Genomic DNA, 22,458 nt, shown 5'->3' on the forward strand with positions numbered 1-22,458 from the left:
ACACTCCAGAACTTAGGTTCTGTGTGAACTATCGAGGTCTCAATTCGGTCACGAGGACCGACGGCGCACCCCATCCCCAGAGCTGATGAGCTCATAGATCGGTTAGGGGCTGCCCGGTACCTCAGCACGTTTGATCTAACGTCTGGGTACTGGCAGATCGCCTTAACTGATGGGGCAAAGGAGAGGTCAGCTTTCTCCACCCCAGATGGGCACTACCAGTTCCGTGTGATGCCCTTTGGAATGAAGAATGCCCCTGCCACCTTCCAGAGGTTGGTCAATCAGGTGTTGGCTGGGCTGGAGGATTTCAGTGCCGCCTACCTGGATGACATTGCAGTATTCAGTTCCTCGTGGGAGGACCACTTACACCACCTCTGGGAAGTGTTGATGGCGCTGCGCAGAGCAGGCCTCACAATCAAGGCCAGTAAGTGCCAGATTGGGCAGGGTTCGGTGGTGTACTTAGGACACCAGGTAGGGAGTGGCCAGGTGGCACCTCTACAGCCCAAGATTGAAACCATCCTGGCGTGGGAGCCCCCAAGGACCCAGACCCAGGTGAGGGCCTTCTTAGGACTCACGGGTTATTACAGGAGGTTTGTCAAGGGGTATGGCAGCATCGTTGCCACCTTGACTGAGCTGACTTCCAAGAAGCAGCCCAAGATTGTGAACTGGACTGACACCTGTCAGAAAGCTTTTGATGCCCTCAAAACTGCCATGTGTACAGCGCCCGTGCTCCTGGCGCCCAACTTTGCTAAGGAATTTATTGTCCAGACAGACGCTTCAGAGCATGGGGTGGGGGCTGTTCTGTCACAGATGAATGAGGAGGGACTAGACCAACCCGTAGCCTTCATCAGTAGGAGGTTACTTCCACGGGAACAGAAGTGGAGTGCAATTGAGGCTGAGGCATTTGCTGTGGTCTGGGCACTGACGAAGCTGAGACCATACCTTTTTGGGACTCACTTCCGGGTTCAGACAGACCACAGGCCCCTCAGATGGTTGATGCAGATGAGGGGTGAGAATCCCAAGTTGTTAAGGTGGTCCATTTCCCTACAGGGTATGGACTTTACGGTGGAACATCGCCCTGGTACAGAACACGCCAATGCTGATGGTCTGTCCAGATTTTTCCGCCTTAGTGAAGAGAACTTCCAAGCGGATGGGTAGTTCTCCCCACATTTCAGCTGGAGGGGACGCGTGTTAGACCTGGCACCATTGGCGTGAGTCTCCCTTCCTTTTTTCGCTGTGTCTCCTCTGTTTTTGCTGGTTATAGATGCTCTGGGCGCTGTGCCGCTGCCATTCAGTGCCACAGCGCGAATGCTCCCTTTGTAAAGATGACATATGAATTGGTACATCCATGATTGGCTTATTCAGTTTACCTGTTAGTCCCTAGTAGCGTGGCCGGTGTGTGCCCAGGGCTGGTAAACCGAATGCTGCTGGTGGGCCTGCAGCACTGGTTTGTGCCACCCACAGAAGCAGCTTGTAAAGTGTGTCTCAGACCTGCCACTGCAGTGTCTGCGTGCAGTCCAGAACTGCCATCTTGGCTGTGAAGTGCACCCGCTTCCCAGCCCCTAAACCTTCCCTTGGCATCATGTAAGCCCCCCTTATGATAGGGCGCATTGTATGTGTAAGGTAGGACATGCCCTGTTGTATGTAGCATGTCCTAGTAGTGAATTACACCCAATTTCGTTTTTCACTACTGTAAGGCTACCTGTTCTCCATAGGCCAGAATGGGAGGTCTGGGCTATTACATCCTATAGTCCTAACTGACCCACAGAACATGGTAGAAAAACGAATCTAGTATGCCTGAGCTCAGAATATTAAAATACATCTTTTAGTGAAGGTTATTTTTATATTCTGTGTTTGAAACTACCTCTTTTAGAGTATAGGTACTTTCTTGCCTAAGCCTTCCAGTTGCTCTGCTATTATGTGTATTGGCTGTCTGGTTTTGGAGGGACAGGGCAGGCTGAGTCAGACCTGGGTTGAATAGAGCGACCTGCCTAGGTGTGAGGGGAGGGGTAGCTCCTGCACTTGAATAGGGCTGTGCCTGGCAAGGTGAAAGCTGGCTCCACCTCCCACTGTGCGTCTGAGGCAGACCCCCTCTTTCTGAAAGGAAGGATGCAGCCTGATCAACAAAGTGCTCCAGGGCTGGGCAAAACTGGTTCTGGCTGGGTTCAGAGGCTTGGGACCCCTAAGAACAAAGACTTTGGGGGTATAAATATTTGTGCACAAACCCCTACAATTTGTATTGCTCCTGGATAACAAGAAGAACCTCTGTCCGTGTGGCTACAAGAATCTGCAGGAGAAGGACTGTCCTTGTGCTTGTGTGCTGTTCCTGGGACTGGCCTGCAGCTGTTACTACTGGACTTCAAGAAGAGGAAAGGAACTTTGATTGGACTTTTATTTCTTTTGCTACAGCAACTACCCAAGGGCTAGGAGAGAGCTAGCCTCCTGCTGGAGTCTCAGGCACATCAGACTCCACCATGAGCCTCCTGTTTCCTCCCAGCGAGGATTACTATCTGCAGGTGAGGCTCCTGTGTGTTCCAGGACCTCTATTTCTACTGCTGAGAAGAGAGCGCTGAAAATCGTCGCTAACCTCCGTTAGCGAGCCGCTGCAGCTGGTGAGCGTGAGAAAAATCGCCGCTCCGCTGTCGCCGAGCGCTCGCTAACCCCGAAGATCGTCGCAGCACCTGTCTGCGGGCCTGAAAATGCCCGCTATCTGAAGATCGTCGCAGCACCTGTCTGCGGGCCTGAAAACGCCCGCTATCTGAAATCATCGCAACAGGATCATCGCAGCGCGGACGCCGAGCGTTCGCCATTTTCCCCGCATCGAATCCGGATCGTCGCTCCCTCGCGGAGCGCCATCTTTGTCAACGCAGCAAGATTGCACACGCAACAGGCTCGGTGCATCCTCCTCCCTTCGCGGCAAGGATTGCATCGCATCACCGGCTTAGCGTGAGGAAGTTTGTCGCTTTGTACTGCCCGCAACCCAGCGCATCATCCTCCCTCGCGGTAAGGATTCAACGCATCGCTGGTTAGCGTGAGGAAATTTCTCGCTACAACTCCTTAGCGACATTTTTGTTGCTTTGCTCCAGGAACCAGGTACTTTGTGAGTAAAAGGGTCGCAGAGACCCCTGCCTTGAACTAAACATCATTTTGTGCATCCTGAACTGTTTTTCCTTGCAGCATTTCTAAAGTAATTATATTTTTATAGTATTGTGGATTTTTACTGTTATTGGTCTTGTGATTAAGTCTATATAAAAATACCTATTTTTCATAACTACTTGAGTGGTGTCCATTTGTAGTGTTCCTCATTATATTACTGTGTATGGTCATAAATGCTTCACACACTGCCTCTGAGATAAGCCTAGCTGCTCGTGCTACGTTACCACAGGGTTGAGCAGGGGTTGTCAAAGGGTGTAGGCTGCTTACTCTGACTTAGGAAGAAGGGTCCCTACTTGGACAGTGGCCAGCCATTGCCAACTAGAGACCCCCATTTCTAACAGTAATCGTAAGAAAAGGACAGTTAATGGCAATGAAAAGTAGTATCTGACGCTACAGAGAGCTAAGCATGTGTGGTCAAAGTCACAATCGAGGCTAAAGGCTGGGTATATTTTGCATGGTATATCCTTGGTGGGCCTACACAATGGTCTGCTTGGGTACACTAGACTGATCGGCAAGGCAGGTGTATGGAAAGATGTGTTTCTAAGATGAATGTGCATGTCACCACCACATAAAGATGGCCTACACAAAACAGAATCGCCTTCTTATTGGCCCTGCTCACCATAACTTCCAAAAGGGATAGGCTTGACCTCCTTGCATTACCCTGTTGAAGAAATGTCCCTGACCTCTACAGACTACTGAACCAAGATTGTCTGGCACACCCTCCCTAGGAAAAATGTGGGTATCACACAGTAGCGGTGGCCATCTTGCTTGAGCGCAGTATAAATACTGCGCCCAAACAACGATACCCTCCATGACTTCATCCCTTTTGGAGAGAGAAGTTCTCTCCTTCCTTCCTTGCTTGAAAATCTGCATTCCCTCCCAAAGACCTCCAGCCTGGAAGCCTGATACTCGCTTGGAGACCCCACAAGCTTCTTACCTGAATGTTTGTCTTTCAGCAGACTAGTTCTTCCTATGAGAGGAAAGGGAGAAAGAGCAGCGTTAGCATGTTTTGTTAAGGATTCCATACAGAGCTAACTGAAAACTAAACAAAGACTAAGATTAGTGCACTAGCTGACTTTTTTTCTCTTCATTGTGTTCAAATAACATTGAGAATTCCCAAAACTAAAAACATGGGACTAAATCTCAGGAGTTATTTTAATCTAATGTATGGAACTAACAAGTTTATCCTCTACTGCTCAGTATTGAGAAAGAGACTCAGTAATTATGAGCAAATTTCAAGCAAGGCGGTTCTCTACTCCAGTATAAAGGGTGGTCCTGAAGTAAGGGTCAGAAACCAAAGTAGTGGTTAAAGCTATTGACTGTAAGTGCACAGATATTGGTACTGAATGATTGTGTGTGTGTAAGGAGAGCTGATGTACTGTATATTGATCACTTTGGGTAAACTAAGGTTTCTCTCTCTCTTGTGAATTGTTAACTGGTAAACAGCAACAGTCTGACAGAGCACCCGCAGCAATCAGATTAAGAGAAGTCTTTCTGGAGGTTCCCCTATACAAGATCTTGAGGTCAAGGATCTTTCTCTTTCTTTCGTATCTTCCCCTCTTCCCTGATGGGACACCTGCTGATTTGGAGTTGTAGCCCCAATTGGGATTCGTCCTAGAGGGGAGTGGAGGTCCAGCATTGTCCCCGCAGACAAGTATTACAAGTTAGAGGCCTTAACAGAAAGCCAACTCACAACTGCTTTTTCTGCTTGGACGATATGGACAGTAGTGATAATTTAGAAAATCATGATTCAGCCCAAGCCTTAACAAAGGAGACTCCTAGTCCACTGGACCTGGTATGAGCCATGGCAGACATGCAAACTGAGGTCCAGACCTTACGTCAGGACAATGAGACACTCAGGAATGAGTTAGGTATCATTTGCAGCACTCCCCTTGGTCAAGTAACTTGGGAGCAATGTAAAAAAAGACACGCCCAGTAATTCAACCTACACATTTTGGTAACCCAGATAATAAGCCCAAGTCTCTCCCTACCCTTGGAGGGAAACAGTCTATGAATGTGACCGGAGCAAACCATACCCCCGTCCCTTCGGTCCCACTGAGCAATTTTATGGGGGCAGTTCCAAATTCGATACCTTCTGGAGCCAGTCAGTTGCAATTCCTGTGCAAGCCTGGGGCAGTCACTTCCGATGCAACCAAAGTTGCATTCATTATTTCTTATCTGTCAACTTGCACAGTGCAACTTGTCACCCTTGAGGCTATCCAGGTGCGTGCAGGGTCCAGGGTCTCAGTCAAAGAGCCAGGTTTTTAAGATACAACAGAACTCCTGTAGAGTAGGGGGAGTCCTGAGGTGCTAGGGTTGGCCATTGCAGGCTTTGACTGTGATTTAGGTGAAGGAGCGTCCTCCTGCTCTGCTGCGTTATAAGCAGGAGGTACGGGCCAGTGTGAGTAAGAAAGAGCAAGGATGTCCAGAGAGTTAGTGGAACCTCAGGTGTTGGATGATGTAGGTGGGTCTAGAGTCATGCAGTACATTGAACATGTGAGTGAGGAGCTTAAACTGGCATCTCTTCTGAACTGGGAGTCAGCGAAGTTTTCGAGGTGCGGGGTGATGTGGGTGCAACAAGGGAGATCCAGGATGAATCCTGCTGCAGACTTCTGGATTGTCTGTCGTCTTTGAAGAAGGTGGGCCTCGATTCCCATGTAGAGGGTGTTTCAGTAGCCCAGTCAACTGGTGACGAGGACTTGGGTGATGGTGCTTCTCTCGTTTTGGGGAAGCCACTTGAAAATCTCACATGACATATGCAAGATGAAGAAGCAGGAGGATAACACTACATTGACTTGGGACTTCATGGTGAGTTTGCTGTCCAGGATGATACAGAAGTTCCTAGCATGCTCTATTGAGGTTTGAGTGGGCCCCAGTTCAGTCAAGACTTCCGTCCTGTCTGTATTGACCTTGGGGCAGTTATTTCACATACAATTGCTGCTGAAGGTCGTGCATTAATGGAAGTTGGTTCTGGCAGTTGAAGATTTTTCAGAGAGGGAGAGGATGAGTTGTGTGCCATTGGCATTGGATATAATGCTGATTCCGTTGGATCTGACTACATTGGCAATGGTGGACATGTAGATGTTGAAGAGGATGGGGCTGAGTGATGAGCCTTAAGGGACTCCACAGAAGATTGGTTTGGGTTTGGAGGTGAAGGGTGGAAGAGTTGAAGGTGTACTTCTTGAGTTCTACTGGTGAGGACTGAGGAGATCCTTCTGAGAGTGGCTCTTTAGATGCCTATGCCATGCAGTCTGGCAATGAGCATGTGGTTGGAGATGGTGATGACGGCTGCTGAGAGATCGGGAGGATAAGGGCAACTGTCTCTACCTTGTCAGGGAGGGCTGGGATGTCATCTGTGGCTGCAATCAGGGCTGTCTTAGTGATGTGGAAACGGACAGAAGAAAAAGCAAAAAGCAAGGTAATGAGAGCAGGAGCTACAAAAAGGTTGGAAAAGCGTGCAGGAAAAGGCTTGAGAAGAGACTGGCACAGAAGCAGGAAGAGGAAGAAGAATGCAGGAGAGAGGAGGGGCCTGGAAGAACACAGATCCTGAAGCTGGCCAAGGGACCACAGAGGTAGGTGGAGAGCTGGACCTGGGCACCTGCTGATTGTAGACTGGTTGCTGACACCCAGTGGCCGGAGTAAAAAAGGACTAAGCACTTCTATACGGGGGTGAGGGAAGTTTTAAAGGAGTCACTAGCTCATATTGTCGACTCTTCCCAAAAATTGGACCCTGTTTCTAGACCATGGGCCGGATTACACAAATGGCACATTTTCATTGTTTGCACCTTTTGAAAGGACTGCCCAGCGTAAACAATGAGAATGTGCTGTACTAACATGAATGCGATGCCCCTAGGTCAGCCGCAAACTTGCGTTGCCATGGGGGAAGCTCATTCCTGCGAAAAACAGAGTGGCTGCTTTAAAGCTTTGCACCCTTCAGAGTGCAAGCCGCCTGCACTTTGAAGTGGGATTATAGATCCCCCTGCAGGCGGGTGCAGTCTGTGACTGTACTCGCCTGCAAGGGGATGTCTGGGGGTCCCCTTTTCCCCCTACAGAGAGCTGCCATCAAGGGGCGCACTGACAGCTTCTTTGACTCTGCGCCCGCGCTGGTAATAAGGCACGGGCATGGAGGCAAAGGGATTTTCTCATTTGCAAAGGGACATGCCCCCATACAAATGAGGGAGCAGTCTCTGAAGATAGCATCAGCGCTTTATGTGCGCCAGCGCAATCAGTATTACAGAAGGGGCTGCACTACTGTCTGTGGCCCGTAATGTAACACCAAAGTGCCCCTGGGGCATGCATAGCGGGAGCAAACACCTGTTGTGCCCCTGGGGCACTTCCATAATATAGCCCCAACTTTTCAAATGAAATAACCGACTAAAAGAGAAGAAAGGCAAACAACCCTTAAGCGAGGCGGAATTTCTTGTAGTAAAGACAGACAGGAAAGAAGTGGACAGTATGGTCCCTGATACCATAGAACCTATGCAGATAGGAGGGGTTTGAGGTCCCTTATCAAGTGAGGGAAAAGAATGAAGACAAAAGTTAAATCTATGCCTCTATTGCGGCAAGACTGGGCACTTTGCCCGGGACTGCTTTAATTGAGCCTAAAGCTGTGTGCAGGACAGTAGGAGTTGTCAATCAACAGATTCCGGAAAACAAGAAAGATTGGCAGTGAAGAGGTTGTTTTGTCGAACAGAGTTTTGGATAAGACCTCCAAATATTTGACCAACACCATGAGAAGTATTCATGTCAGCTAACAATCCTGATCACAGTAATCATTTGTCCTCAACAACGAAAGGTCTTCTTTATGTTACGTGATTCAGGAGCTGCTGGCAATTTCTTCGATATCACTCATGCAACCTCTTTCAAAATCAATCGAATAAGAAAAGACAAACTTGATCCTGTGTGAGCTGTGAACAGCTCAGAACTCTCATCAGATATAATTGAATACCAAACTATACCTTTGTCTTTGGTTTATGAAAATGGTCACACCGAGACCCTGATTTTTGACCTCATAGGCACTACCAGCTTTGTGATAAATTTGGGGGTGCCTTGGTTGCAGACCCAGAACCCTCATATTGATTGAGCTCTGTGTCTTTTGACCTTGGGTTTGCAACTTTGCCGATCCATGTGGTATAATACCGCTCAAGACCTAATATCTCCTTGGACCTGTGCTATTATTGACCGGGGAGCTATTCCATATCTACCCATTGAATATCAAGACTTCCAGGATGTCTTTGACAAAAAACAGACCACTCAGCTACCTCCCCATAGAAGTTTCACTGTAGAATCGATCTAATTTGTGGGGCCGTTGTACCATGTGGTAGAATTTACACCCTGTCCGACCCAGAAACTCATAATCTAAAGAGCTATCTATATGAGTTACTGGACAATGGTTTCGTCCACTATTTTTCCTCACCTATATCCTTCCCATTGTTCTCTGCTCATTAGAAAGAATGGTAAAATGTACACTTGCATTGATTACAGGGTGCTTAACAAACTCAGTGATAAATAACCATCTATTACCCTTGATCTCAGTTCTGTTAGATCAAGTGCAGAATAGAACCATTTACAGCAAAATGGACCTGTGAGGGGCTTACCACCTCATCAGAGTTATAGAAGGCAATGAATGAAAGATATGTTCTTCCACATTAACTTCGGCCTCTATGAATATACAGTAATGCTGTTTGAACTCTGTAACGTATTAGCAGCATTCTAGTTATTTATTAACAAGGTCCTATGAGACTTATTCAACCTATGTGGCATTGGGTACATAGATGACATCATCATTTACTCCCAGAATATCAACAGTGGCATATTTGGTTTATTCTCTGTCCCCCGAAGTCATAACTATAGATAAGAAAAAGGTAACCACAATCTTGGATTGGTGAAAACCTACTACCTTTAAGGAAATAGGGAGCTTCCTAGGGTTTGCAAATTTTTATAGATGATTCATTACCCTTTAATCAGAAACTGTTACTCTCATTACCAGGCTTTTGAAGAAGAAAGTACCTTTTTACTGGTCCGAGGAATCTATCCAACACTCGCCTTGCTTAAGAAGAAGTTCACATCAGCCCCGGTGCTTAGGCACCCTGATATTATGCAGCATTTTATCGTTAAATCAGATGCCTCTCAAGTAGCAGTGAGGTTTGGGGGGTTCTTTGAGAGTGAGATAATTTTACAGGACACATGCATCCTATTGCTAACTTCTAAAAAACTGTTACCCGCAGAACAAAATACACAATAGCTGAGAGAGAGTTACTTACCATCAAGATGGGATTTTCAAGAATTTCAACATTACTCATTATGAGCTGCTCATATATGGTCATGATATCCACAGACTACAGAATGTGCAGTCTTTTAAATCTCTCAAGGCTTTAACCCCAAAGAAAATTTAGTGGCTAATGTTTTTTAGTAAATTTGAATTTATAATAATCTATCACCCAGGGGCTCATGAAACAAAAGCAGATACTCTGTAACAATGGGGATATGCCAACTGTGATATGGACTTTGTGCCTCCACCAAACATCATCTCTTCAGAAAGGGCTCTAGAGTCTGCCAAACAGAAGCCTTTTTCGAAAGATAAGACAGGAGGCACATCAGATTGACTGGGGAGAATGGTTGATTGATGATGGGAATAGCACACAGGATGGCCTCTTTTACCATAAAAAAATGTATTTCAACCTACTCCAGAGCTAGTTCAGGAAGCCTTAGTTTAGTGTCTTGATACCCTTGTCACTGGACATCCAGTTAATTAACAAACCTTAGCAAATTGCAAAAGATTGTTCCGGTGGACCAGCCTGTCTAAGGACATTCACAACTATGTTCATTCTTGTCCAACACGCATCTGAAATAAGACTCCCCACTCAGCACCAGTGGGACTCTTATTTCTTCTTGAACTACCTCCATACCCATTATGTAACATAAACATGGATTTTATCACAGGCCTGCCCAATTTCAATGGACATACTACGGTTTTGGTAACTGTAGACCTGTTTTCTAAAATGGCATTCTCTGTACTTCTAAAGAAACTTATGACGTCAAATGATTTAGCCTCTCTTTTCCTTCAGCATGACATGCAGCTTCATGGTCTCCCTTCTGTTATAATTTCTGATAGGAGGGCACAATTCATCTCTAAATTCTGGCAGAGCTTGTGCACTTCATCATACATTGATGCCCGACTCTTGTCTTCCTATCACCGGAAAACTGATGGGCAGGCAGAGCGAATAAATCAGTAGCTGGAACAGATTATTCAATGTTTGTTAGTCACTAGTTCAATAGAATGGGAACAGATACTCCCTTTCGAAAAATAGCCAAACAATAACTCTCAGCATTGTGCCACCGATACTTCCCTTTTTTACTGTGTAACAGGAAAGCATCCAACAAGCTCCAACTGCAGATCCAGCAAGAACCATAAGCAATATTCCATCTATTCAGGACTCTCATGATCTCTTATCTCAAGTCCAAAATCACATTAAAAACGGTTACAAGATTCAAAGGAACACATGGAGGTGCAAGTCAATAAACATCAAAAATAGCAGCCTGATTACAAAGAAGGAGATCTGGTATGGCTCTCCACCAAGAACATTAAAATGAAAGGACCTTGCAAACTACAGCCCAGGTATCTGGGTCCTTTGACAATCCTCAGGGTCATCAACCCGGTGGCAATGAAACTCTAATTTCCTGATGATTTGGCAATGCATCCAGTGTTTCATGCTCCTTTGCTTCTACCATATTGTGCTCAAATTTGTCTTGAACGCTGCCTCCTCCAATATAAGTAGATTATCACATGGTGTTTGAGGTCCATCGCAAGAGAGTCAAGGGTCGTCTATTTTATTTGGTGGATTGGAAAGGGTACGGGCCCAATGATCGTTCATGGGAACCCGCTGCCAACGTATGCACACTCCGTCTTTTGTGGCACTTTCATACCTGCTATCCCACTACGGTGCCTGGCAGGCCGGTCTTTTTCATGGGAGGAGACTGTCAAGGATTTACATTCTCTCACTCCTTCTTGTGTGATGTGTGCCCTTGGATCTCATTCTGTCGCTCATATTGGTATCCCCAGGCCATTCCTTCCAAGGACCCTTTGTGCTCCAATAGATGATTCCCTCGGGTCTTCTATTCCAAACACCCTTTATGCTGCCATACCGTAAACCCCGGGACATTTGTTTTATGTCCCTGTTGGTCCAAGCCCCCATTAACGCCATATTAATTTCCCAAGGCCCTTTATGCCTAGTGATTGTCTGATCCAGTCTCCCTAGAAAAAATTGGTGACACACAACATCTCCCAAGATATTGGGTGTCATGCATTAGCGGTGGACATCTTGCTCGAGTGTGGTTGGTATAAATACTGTGCCCAAACCACAATGCCCCGGTCAGGATTTGTCCTAGAGGTGAGTGGATGTCCAGTATGCATCATCCCCGCAGTCAATTATTCCAAGTAAGTGGCTTTAACAGAAAGCCAAGCTGCAACTGCCTTTTCAGCTTGGACGGTATGGACCCTAGTGATCATATAGGCACACATGATTTAGCCCAAGCCAAGCCTTAACAAAAGAGACCCCTAGTGCACTGGACCTGGACCATGCCCTGGCAGACATGTAAACGAAGGTCCGTACCTTACAGCAGGAGAATCAGACACTCAGGTATGAGTTAGGTATCATTTGCAGCACTCCCCTTGGCTAAATGACTTGGGAGCAATACCAAAAAAGGAACGCACAATAATTCACCCTTCCCATTTGGGAATCCAAATCATAATCCCATATCTTTCCCTACCCTTGAAGGGACATAGCGTATGAATGTGATCATATTAAACCCCACCCTGTGCCTCGGGCCCCACCCTAGCAATTTTTGGGGGATAGTTGCAAATTCGATGCCTTCTGGAGCCAATGTCGGTTGGCATTCTTGTACAAACCTTGGTCATTCACTTCTGAACAGTAGAATTTATTATTTCTAATCTGTAGACTTGTAGAGCATGACTTGTCACCTTCGGTGCAATTTTAAGGGTGCTTTGGTTGTAGACCCACAACCTTCATATTGATTGAGCTCTGCGTTCATGACCTTGAGTTTGTGGCATTGTTGATCCATGTGTAACAAAACCACTCAAGACCTAATATCTCCTTTGACCTGTGCAGTTATTGACCAGGGAACTATCCCGGACCTGCCCATCGAATATCAAGACTTCAAGGATGTCTTTGACAAAAATAAGGTGACTAAGTAACTCATAGCAAGTTTGACTGCAGAATTAATCGAATTCCTGGGGTTGTTCCACTGTGTGGTCGATTTTACGCCCTACCTGATCCAGAAACTCATCATCTAAAGAACTATCTATAAGAGTTACTAGACATTGGTTTCATCCACCATTCTTCCTCACCAGTATCCTTCCTATTGTTCTATGTTCCTTAAAAGGAGTGGGAAATTGCACGCATGTATTGATTACAGGGCGCTTAACACAGTCATGGTGACTAATCACAACCCTTTACTCTTCTTCTCAGTTTTGTTGGATCAAGTTTGGAATACAACCATTTACACCAACTTGGACTTGTGAGGTGCTTACCACCTCATCAGAGTTAAAGAAGGTGATGAATGGAAGATGGCCATCTGCATTAAGTTCCGCCTCTTTGAATATTTAGTAATGCCGTTCGGACTCTGCAACGTACCAGAAGTATTCCAGTTATTTATTAACAAGTTCCTAAGTGACATAGATGACATCATCACTTACTCCCAGAATCTGACTGACCATGTAACTCATGTTTGGGTCGTTCTACAATGGCTTTGTGAAAACATTCTGTTTGCTAAATTTGAAAAATGTACCTTCCACACATACACAGTAGCATATTTGGCTTATTTTCTGTCTCTGGAAGGCATAACAATGGATAAAAAAAAGGAAACTGCAATCTTGGATTTGCGAGCACCTACTACCATTAAGGAAATATAGAGCTTCTTAGGGTTCGCAAGTTTTTATTGGTGAATGATTACCCATTTGTCAGAAACTGTTAATCTCATTACAAGTTTTAGAAATTGGGTTTCTGACCAACAGAGGTATGAACCCTGATCAACCAGGAACCACAATCTTAGACATGGAGGAATATCAAGGATCTGTGTTCTCTTGCTCTCTCTTGTGTGATTTGTGTCCTGGGTTTTCGTTCTGTTGCTCATATTGCCATCCCCCAGGGACTTTCATTCCAAGGACCCTTTGTATTCCAATAGATAATTCCCCGGAGCCTTTTATTCCTAAAATCCTTTATGCTGCCATACACTATTCCCCGGGTCCTTTTGTCATTTTCCCTGTCAGTCCAAGCACCCATTAAGGCCTTATTCATGCCTGGGGGCTCTTTTTGCCTACTGATTGTCTGGCCCACTCTCCTTAGGAGAAATCGGTGACATCCAAAATCTTGTGAGGTTTTGGGTGTCACATGGTAGCGGCGGCCATCTTGCTTTAGCAGGGTGTAAATACAATGTCCAAACCACAAGGTCTTGCTTGGCTTTATTACATTTTAACAGAGTGGTTCTCTCTTCCAGCCCTTGTTGGGAAACCTATATTCAAGCATGAAGACCTCCAGCCTGGAACCCTGATACTCTGTCTGGAGTCCCCATGAGATCCTTACCTGACTCTTTGTGGTCTCTCGAATTGTGAGCATCCCTATCTGCAGAACTTATTCTTCCTGAAAGAGTAAAAGGAAAAAGAGCAGCGTTAACACATTTTTTAAGGATTCCATACCAAACCAACTGAAAACTAAACGAAGACTAAGGTTAGTGCACTAGTTGACGTGTTTTCTTTTCTTCGTGTTCATCTAACATTTGCAACTCTTAATTGTAGAAAACTTTGGACTAACTCTTGGGAGTCATTTTAATCTAACTTAAGAAAGTAGCTGTTTTTTCCTCTTCTCCTCAGTTTTGAGAAAGTGACTCAGTGACTCAGATTGGATTTCAAGCAAGGAGATACTCCAGTATATAGGACAATCCTGAAGTAAGGGTCAGACACCCAAGTAGTGGTTAAAGCTTATAGACTGTAAGTACACAGAGATTTGTTCTGAATGGTTATTTGTGTGTAAGGAGAGTTGATGTAACTTGAACACTTTGAGTAAACAATGGTCTCTATCTCTCTTGTGAATAGTTAACAGGTCAACAGTCCCAGTCTGAGACGGGAAAAGGTCTGACAGAAGACACTCAGCAATCAAATTAATAGAAGGCTACACAAAATATTGATGTCTAGGATGTTTCTTTCTTTCTTCTCGTCCCTCCTTCCCTTCTGGATTTTGGATCCCTGCTGATTTCGGGTTGTAGCACTACCTAGTGGAGATTTGAGGTCGAACATTATCCCGCATACAAATCCCATGTGAGTGCCCTTGACAGCAGTCACATGCTAGTAGGCACACAGCATTGATATCAAACAGAGAACTCTTTAATCAATAATTCAGTAAAGTCTCCAATATCATTGTCTTCATGCATTATTTTAAGGGAGAATCTATTTAGCATCTTAAAACTCATCATCTCACTCCCATTCATGTAGTTCATTAGAGTCTCACAGAAAGAGCCTGGCTCTACGAGCTCATTCTTGCTGTTGTCTTTTACTCAGGAAACTAAAGACCCTACTTTGAATTCTGGAAGTTTATGACCTATATAACATAAGATTAAGGGTTGCAAAGGGTGGTCTGTCTGCTATGTCTGTAGTGGGACCGCGACCTCACTGGGGTGATTTACTTAACCCATAGGTGTCGAATAGTTGAAAAAAAATGTTGAATCGCTTTCTTGGTAAAAAAGGGCTTATAAAGTGAATTCGCACAAACAAATCCCAAGATCATAACGATGTTTAATTTTCTCTGCTTGATTTGGAGTGTCATAAACATTGACTCCTGACTTGAAACCATTTGTCATCCATGTGCATGGGATTCACATGGAAAAAACAGCACCAAACGGAAAAATGGTTCTGCTAACTGCACAGACAGTTGAAGAGGGCAGAAAAACTAAATCATACTCAATTTATGAAATACAACATGTCTGCATCAACAGTGGTAGTCAACTCACGCAAAAGCACACATTCTGTTATCCAGGATTCTGACTAAACCTTCTTGAGTGCAAGCATATGAATGCTAGTTTGTGGACACAAATTGTGCATATTGAGTACTTCTATTAACAATGTAGGGAAATTCCAATAGCTAGGTGAGATTATTGGTTAAACCAAATGTGAATAGTGCTTATTGTCCCCAAAGGATAACTATAAAAGCGGACACTGTGGTGTGCCACAGTGTCTGCTTTAATGGAAGAGGTGGTTGGGGTTGAATTTATTGAAACATGCAATAAAGCAGGCATAATGGACGGTCGTTACACCGCGGTATGATTACATCGCGGGCATTACAGCGCAAGTCGTTACAACAACTTGCGCTGGATGGCACTCTAAGCTAAGGAATAGTATGATTTACTATTCCAACACCTTCCCTACTGTAATGTAGACTGGAGTTGGAATAGTAAATCATACTATTCCTAAGTCCAGCGCCCTGCAGTGCAAGTCGTTGTAACGACTTGCGTTGTAACGAACGCAATGTAAAATACCGCGTTGTGATGTATGCGTTGTAGCGTCACACATTCATAGTGGACCCACCTACACATGCCACAACAGGCTTTATCATTGTATAATGTTAATTTTCAGATGGGGAGAGTGACATCATCCCAGTATCCTCATGCAGAGAGAAAATGAAACAGAAACACGAGGCATATGGATGAGAGTTTCGAGAAGAAGGAGTAAAGAACAAAACAAATTTAGAGGGAGATGTAGCCATTATAGTAACTCCTCAACAATTAAAGGCAAATGTGGGTAGCCTTTACCGTCAGCTCTCTCCATCGTTCTAGTACTATGCTCTGTTAAGCGAGTCACATATTCACCACTGCTCAGCATATCTGCCACCATGAGAGGATTTCAGTATAGGTACCATACATGTCCAGTCAAAAATATGGATTGATGTTAACATCACTCAATAGTGCCAATAAAAGTGTCACAGCACAATCACCATACAACATTCCAATGGCAATCCATGGGAGAAGGCAAACCTCTTGCCCTGGCACTAGCATGTATGAACCCATCTGCAATGATCAGAGGTGTGGGAGGAGATAGACAATAATAGAGCAAAAGTCATTAATTCAGGAATATTAACATTATTATCCAAGGGAAGGGCAATCCCAGGTAGTTTTTGACCAGGGTTTGAGAACATGAGTCCAAGGGTAAGCCCAGACCCGTCTCTCTTCTATGATCAAGAGCTGCATTAGATTGCCTTAAACGTTGCTATTGTAACTCTGATTGCTCACAAACTTTTTTGTAAGATGTTAGAAGTATTTATTTGGAAATGTACAAACCTGTGCTGAAATGCTGTTGATGATTAAACCCTAGGATTATATCTTCCAAGCAGATCAAATTGCAATGCATTCAAATGGTCAACCATTAGCTTTTAGGCACAATTTAAACATTTGTCAGCAGCGCAACCTTGATTTTAGGGATATCAACTTTAAGGCATATTCACCATGGCAAAATTGTTCATCTGCACGCGTTAGCTGTATTGTCTTTTACTGAAAATGGTTTTGCTCGTAACATTTTAAGAGAAAAATGGATTATATTCTAAAAATGTAAAATGATGGGAACGTGTCTCTAACAGTAGAATGCTCTTCCTCACCTTGTCAGAAAAAAGTATTATATGTTGAGCAAAAGATGTAGCCACTACAACAGGTTTTCTTATTTCAATTCAAATATTAAATTGCAAAGGAATAGCCAGGCAAAAAATAACACCACTTGAAACCCATCAAGTTGTTTTGAGCTGGTGAAGTTTTCCTGCAAGAATTCTTGTGGTAAAATGGGGCCAAGGTTTCATTCCGCTGAGCATCATAATACAGAGGTTTTTGATAAGCAACACACAGATGTATGCACAGATACCTGCCACAGACGCACTAACTCCTGAGCAATCCACGCCCCCCTCCTTCTCACCATGAGTTGTGAAACCTGGTGCACTAGGCCCCCATACCGGCCAATAGACGTCACCTGTGTCTACTTCTCCTACAGCCCATACATTGTCATAGAACTGCCTGGGAGCCAGGGCCTGCTACCTCTCTGAGCCAGTGTCTCATAGAGCTCTCATCCCCTTGTTACTTTGTGAAAATATCATACACCGATGAAAATGGCATACCAAACCCGCTAAGCTAAAGTGGACCATCCGCTGAAAAGCCTTAAAGCACGATTCTCTCAATATCGTTAGATATTTGCAGAAAATATTTTTGTTACAATGATTTCAATGGCATGTGAAACTCGTAATGTTGGCAAGTATGCATCAGTTGTCCCAGGCCAGCGAAGAGATACACGAGCAAAGGTATTTCTATGGGCTCAGTACTTTTCTAGCAGTTAGTCACCTGGTTCGGATGTAAGGCCATTTGACTGAGCCTTGTGTAGGCGTCCCAAAAGACAGAGTGGGCAAAATGTTTGAAGCAGTATTTACTTTCTTGCCCTCATGGCTCCTTCTGACCAATCCTCCCTTCTCCTCATCCACAAGTTATTGAATATCTTTGCCTGATTGTTTTTTCAAGGTACATAACAATTCTTCCAGAGGGAGGGATACCACACATTTAGTTATGCCAATAACTAAGTCAGTTTTGTCTTGTTTTCTTGTCATGTTACAGGCAAAGATGGCTGAAGAGACAAAGGGAAAACCTGAACAGCGCTCAGATTCAGTGTTGGGTTTTGAACATGACTCGGACATCCTTAAGAGCAGTTCTTCTGCTGCATGCCTTCTCTCTATCCCTGTGATCACCACATGAAACCAACCTCTGCTCAGCCTTTGATGCTGTTTGTGGTGACAAGTGCTGGTCCTACAGGGTGCCCCATCAGCATGTTACTGCCGCAGCGCTAGTATGATTCACTCCACCCCACTTCTTCACCTTGTGAAAGATGAAAAACTCCATAGGGTTTCAGTGAGGAATGCACATGTGAACCGCAACCGCCAAGAAGATGCTGTGCCTTAAGTAACCGCTGCCTGTGAACCCTTGCTGGCTGCCCTGTTCCGACAAGTGCAGGTGGTATTAGAGCCTGTCTGATCAGCCCAGACTGCCCTGAAAGCAGCCCTTTTGTTCCCGCTTCAGCTGCTAGAGCAGGGGCCTTAGGACACCACTGCTGTATTATGGCTTCGTCACCGAGGTTCAGCAGTGAGCTAGAGTGCCAGCATCCTTTAAAGAGGATAGAGCGCACATGTGGCACCGTTGACGCCATGTTAAGAGAACTGGGGATGATGAGTTTACTGCATTTCGGATGGAGCAGACTACTGGAAAAGAGCAGGAAGACAATGGAAGTTGTCACATTGTTTTGTACTGTGTGATGGTACCATTCTCTTCCCTTATTTATTTCCCCAGTATATCCATTTTATTTACCACTTAACCAGTTTTAAATAAGAATAATGCAGCTTTTGAAGACCAAAGAGGGCATTCTCTGCCTTCAGCTGTAATTTATTGGAGTAGATGTGTAGAGAACGGGGAATCTATTTGCAGATAAATGTCATGTTTAAAGTTATACGTTTTGTACTCAAATTGTTGGACATGGCCTCCACTGGAGGCGGTTTTGTGGAGACCAGCCTTAACCCCCGGCACAGAGAGATTGAAAATGAATGACTAAATGACAGCAATACATTTACACTACTCAGGGAGCTGACGTGCTGTACCTAGTTGTAGTCATGGCATGTAGCCAGATCCATTGATCAAAGGCCACTAACAGTCACCTCCACACCAAGGGCCCGATTCCCAGAACTAATTTAAGACAAAATCCTAAACTTACTACCATTTTGGTATTTACAGAAGGCATTTACTCATTTTGGTATTCACAGAAGGCACTTACTCATTTCGGTATTCACAGAAGTTAGGAGTCCTAACTTTAGGACTCCTAAATGCCTTCTGTGAATACCGAAAGTCTTAAAGTTAGGATTTTTCTCAGTTTAGGAGTAGTAAAGTTAGGACTCCTAACTTCTGTGGATACTGAAATAAGTAAGTGCCTTCTGTGAATGCCAAAATGAGTAAGTGTCTTCTGTGAATACCAAAATGGTAGCAAGTTTAGGATTATGTCTTAAGTTAGTTTTGTGAATCGGGGCCCAAGAGCCCAGCTCCTCTCCAATCACCTATCTTTACCTTTGACCCGGATAGCACTCTGCTGCCTTTTGACTACGTTCATGCCTTAAGTACCATATAGATATAGACACATACACTGATTGTGACTGATCATCTCATAAGATTTGAAAGGGTGAACAGTATAGTTTGTGCTTCCTCATTACCTCCACTCCTGCTATTCAAATGCCCATTCAGAGCCCAGTGCCACGCGTTGTATTTCGCTGCTCTTCAGGGCTGCATCTGCTGTGTACTACTGCCTTTTTTTACATTTTACACTTGCTGAATTGGAACCATTTTCAAGAATGAACAACTGAACGTTTTCAAGAATGAACAAATGAAAGTTGTTCTAAATGTCATATTGTGCAAAGCTTTTATAAAGTCATGATACAGATTTCACTTTTGGACCATGGCAGAGCTGTTAGCAGTCAATCATTTATTAGAGTGTTCAAATGTTTTCGTATTTTGCCAAAACATCCCCTGAACCTAGTTTTTTTTGCTGACTCTTTCAAAGATATACTAAATAAAAGACCTTTCAGATGTACCCTACCTTGAAATAAACACCTTTCGACTCTAAGCTACTAAGAAAGGACACATGTGCCACATAGATAAAAAGAAATGAACACATTATGTGAAAATAAAACCAAAATCTTATTCTGTGTTACAACCCAACTACATTTGTGTTCATATTTTGCTCAAGAAATTATGGGTCAACCTACAGATTTGCCCTGATGAACCTTATTTTCAAGTTGGGTGATCTACACAATATGGATAAATTGATCATACATTACCTTCGTCAGATTCAGCAGGTTGTACATTCACAAGTATAACTCCGATAATAAGGGCCAGAGCCAAGCCATAGAACACCTTGAGAGCCATGGTTTACTGTAGTTTCCTTAATTCAATCTGTTTGGTAGATTCTGGAAGTGGATTGCTCCTCAATTGGTTGACACCACCTTTATATTCTCAGATTTGTTTGTTTAATATTTTGATATTTTTGCACCAGTATCATCTCTGTCACGCAAGCCACATAATATGGTAGTAAAACTAGTCAGCTGTTGTAGGGCGCATTGCCAAACAGGAAGATGACTTTTACTGTATTTGCTGATGGACCCCTCTGGCACTCTGCTTAGGGGACCAGGACTCTCCTGATCCTGATAAACAGCTTGTTGGCAGCTCACTTATGATGTGTAAACAGTGCAAGACATATGCAACCCTCTCTAAACAACAGTAATGAGCAGTCTGGCTTTGCTGCTAGAGAGGAACAGGGAGAGATTATATGATCGTGAATGTAGTGAGTCAGGGCAGTATGTGGGGTGGGTGCTCACCAAAACAGACTTTAAAATGGGCCCCAATCAGGCCCTAGCTTTCAGGGTCGCAACTTTACAAGCAAACACTTTGTTTCTTTCTTAGCAATGTTGCATTAACCCTTAGGGCAATCCATGTCAACAATGCATTCACTGTTAATTTCACACGTTTTACTTCATGTTGAACATTGCACATGTCCCTATTTCTTAAGAGTATTTTCTTTACCCAGATGCTGTGTATCTGCAGTTGTGTTCTTCATGTAAGATATTAAAAGCCCATATTGTATATAGCATACTGCAAACTGAGTTTCCTCAGTGAGTCAGGTGAGTTCAGAAAGTGGATGGGTGTCCATGGTCGCACAGCAGAGAGCTCTGGATTTGAGGATGAATGCAGTGTGAAGTCCTGACAGTGCCAGTATGTGGGACATACATTTTTTTACCTCCTCCAGTGTCTTTCAATCCTCGGTATCTCAGCAGATGGCATATAGAAGTGTCCGCATAACTACAAATCTATGGGAATCGCCTGAGTTTGCGAAGCTGGCAGAAAAGAGCTATGATGAAATATTTAAACACGGGTTGGGTAAAATTGCGAAGGAGTTGCATCTTAACTTGACAAACGTTTTAAAACTTTGCTAGTTTCATTATATTTTTTTTAAATTAATCTAAAAGGGGTCCTCCACTTTGGAATTAACTATTGTAAAGTAGTGAGTCCTAGGCCCACTTACTAAGTCACATAATGACATGTACACGAGTGTTGGGAGTACATAACTGGCACAGGGCACGTGCATCTGGCCCCATTTATGAGTCGGGTCACCTGACTGGTGACTCCTGTGTTGGATGGGTGTGAGGCAGATGTTAGCACTTCCCCTAGGAAGGGACTGCTGCATAACGTTTCCAGAAGGACACTACAACTATTACAAAATTACATCGTTCTCGGAACGGCAGCTACTGGCTTTGCCAGTGGTGATGCTGTACTTCATTTCTCCTGTCTGCTGCTGTAGTTTAATGGTTGAGACTTCTGCCAAAGAAAACAAGCATTTGCAATGCAATAGGCCTCTCATTTGCGAGAGTTTGAGCTATTGGCATTGTAAATGACAATGCCTTTTATTTTGAAAACCTGCAAAGCATATAGTCCTTGCTTATGAGAAGCAAGGCTGGCAGTAAAAGAGGTGCAGTTACTGCCAGCCTTGCTTCTCATAATCAACAACTATAAGTACAAAGTGTGTGTTTACGCACTGCTTGTAGGTTTTCAAAACATAAATAAAAGGCATTGTCATTTACAATGACGATAGCTCAAACTCTTGCAAAAGCGAGACCTATTACATTGCCAAGGCTTGTCATTTTAGGAGCAATGTAGGAGGAAGCCTGAAGCCTGAACATTGGATCTGGTTCTGTGCATACTTGGGGTGTGTGTGAGTAGGAGTCGGCTGGAAGGTTTGTGAAAGGAGATATGGCTAGGCAGGGCTGATGTTGTGTAGTGCTTTGAAAGTGAGCAGGGGCAGCTCCTCCATTAGAGCAGAGGAGCGTCGTCTCACTGCTTTTTCGCAGTGCAAGAAGCAGAAACATAAAATGGTATTTTAAATACCATTTTATGTTTCTGCTTCTCATGCTGCTAGAAAGCTGAAGGCAGGGCATGCCTGGTTGAGGGGTGGGCGGGAGGGCATGCCTGGTTGGGGGCGGGTGGATGGGCGGGTCGGACAGGAGTGGCTTGCCCATGCGCACTGTACATTTTCTCTATGTAGGCTGCGTGCAGCCTACATAGAGAAAATGGCCTCCTACAGGTGCCCGGCTGGGAGCTGTCCGCACCAATCACAATGCTGTCATTTCAGCGTTGTGAGTGGTGCAGGAGAGAGGAGGGAGGATGCACGCTTCCTGTTCC

At 44.4% G+C, this 22,458-nt stretch overlaps 1 protein-coding gene across 1 annotated transcript in view; it reads right to left on the minus strand.

Annotated features, from left to right (window-relative positions):
• The window catches only part of LOC146801734 (uncharacterized), an 85,998-nt gene extending 65,780 nt beyond the window's left edge, over positions 1–20,218 (minus strand). The window contains exons 1-3 of the mRNA XM_085621211.1: positions 20,064–20,218; positions 13,755–13,811; positions 4,091–4,123 (exon numbers count right to left, since the gene is read on the minus strand). Coding sequence (XP_085477337.1) covers positions 4,091–4,123; positions 13,755–13,811; positions 20,064–20,151 — 178 coding nt within the window. The 5' untranslated portion in view covers positions 20,152–20,218. The remainder of the gene's footprint in view (positions 1–4,090; positions 4,124–13,754; positions 13,812–20,063) is intronic.
• Between the last annotated feature and the right edge of the window lie 2,240 nt (positions 20,219–22,458).

The sequence above is a fragment of the Triturus cristatus genome, chromosome 8, assembly GCF_964204655.1.
Source record: "Triturus cristatus chromosome 8, aTriCri1.1, whole genome shotgun sequence".
In the NCBI taxonomy this organism is placed as follows: Eukaryota; Metazoa; Chordata; class Amphibia; order Caudata; family Salamandridae; genus Triturus; species Triturus cristatus.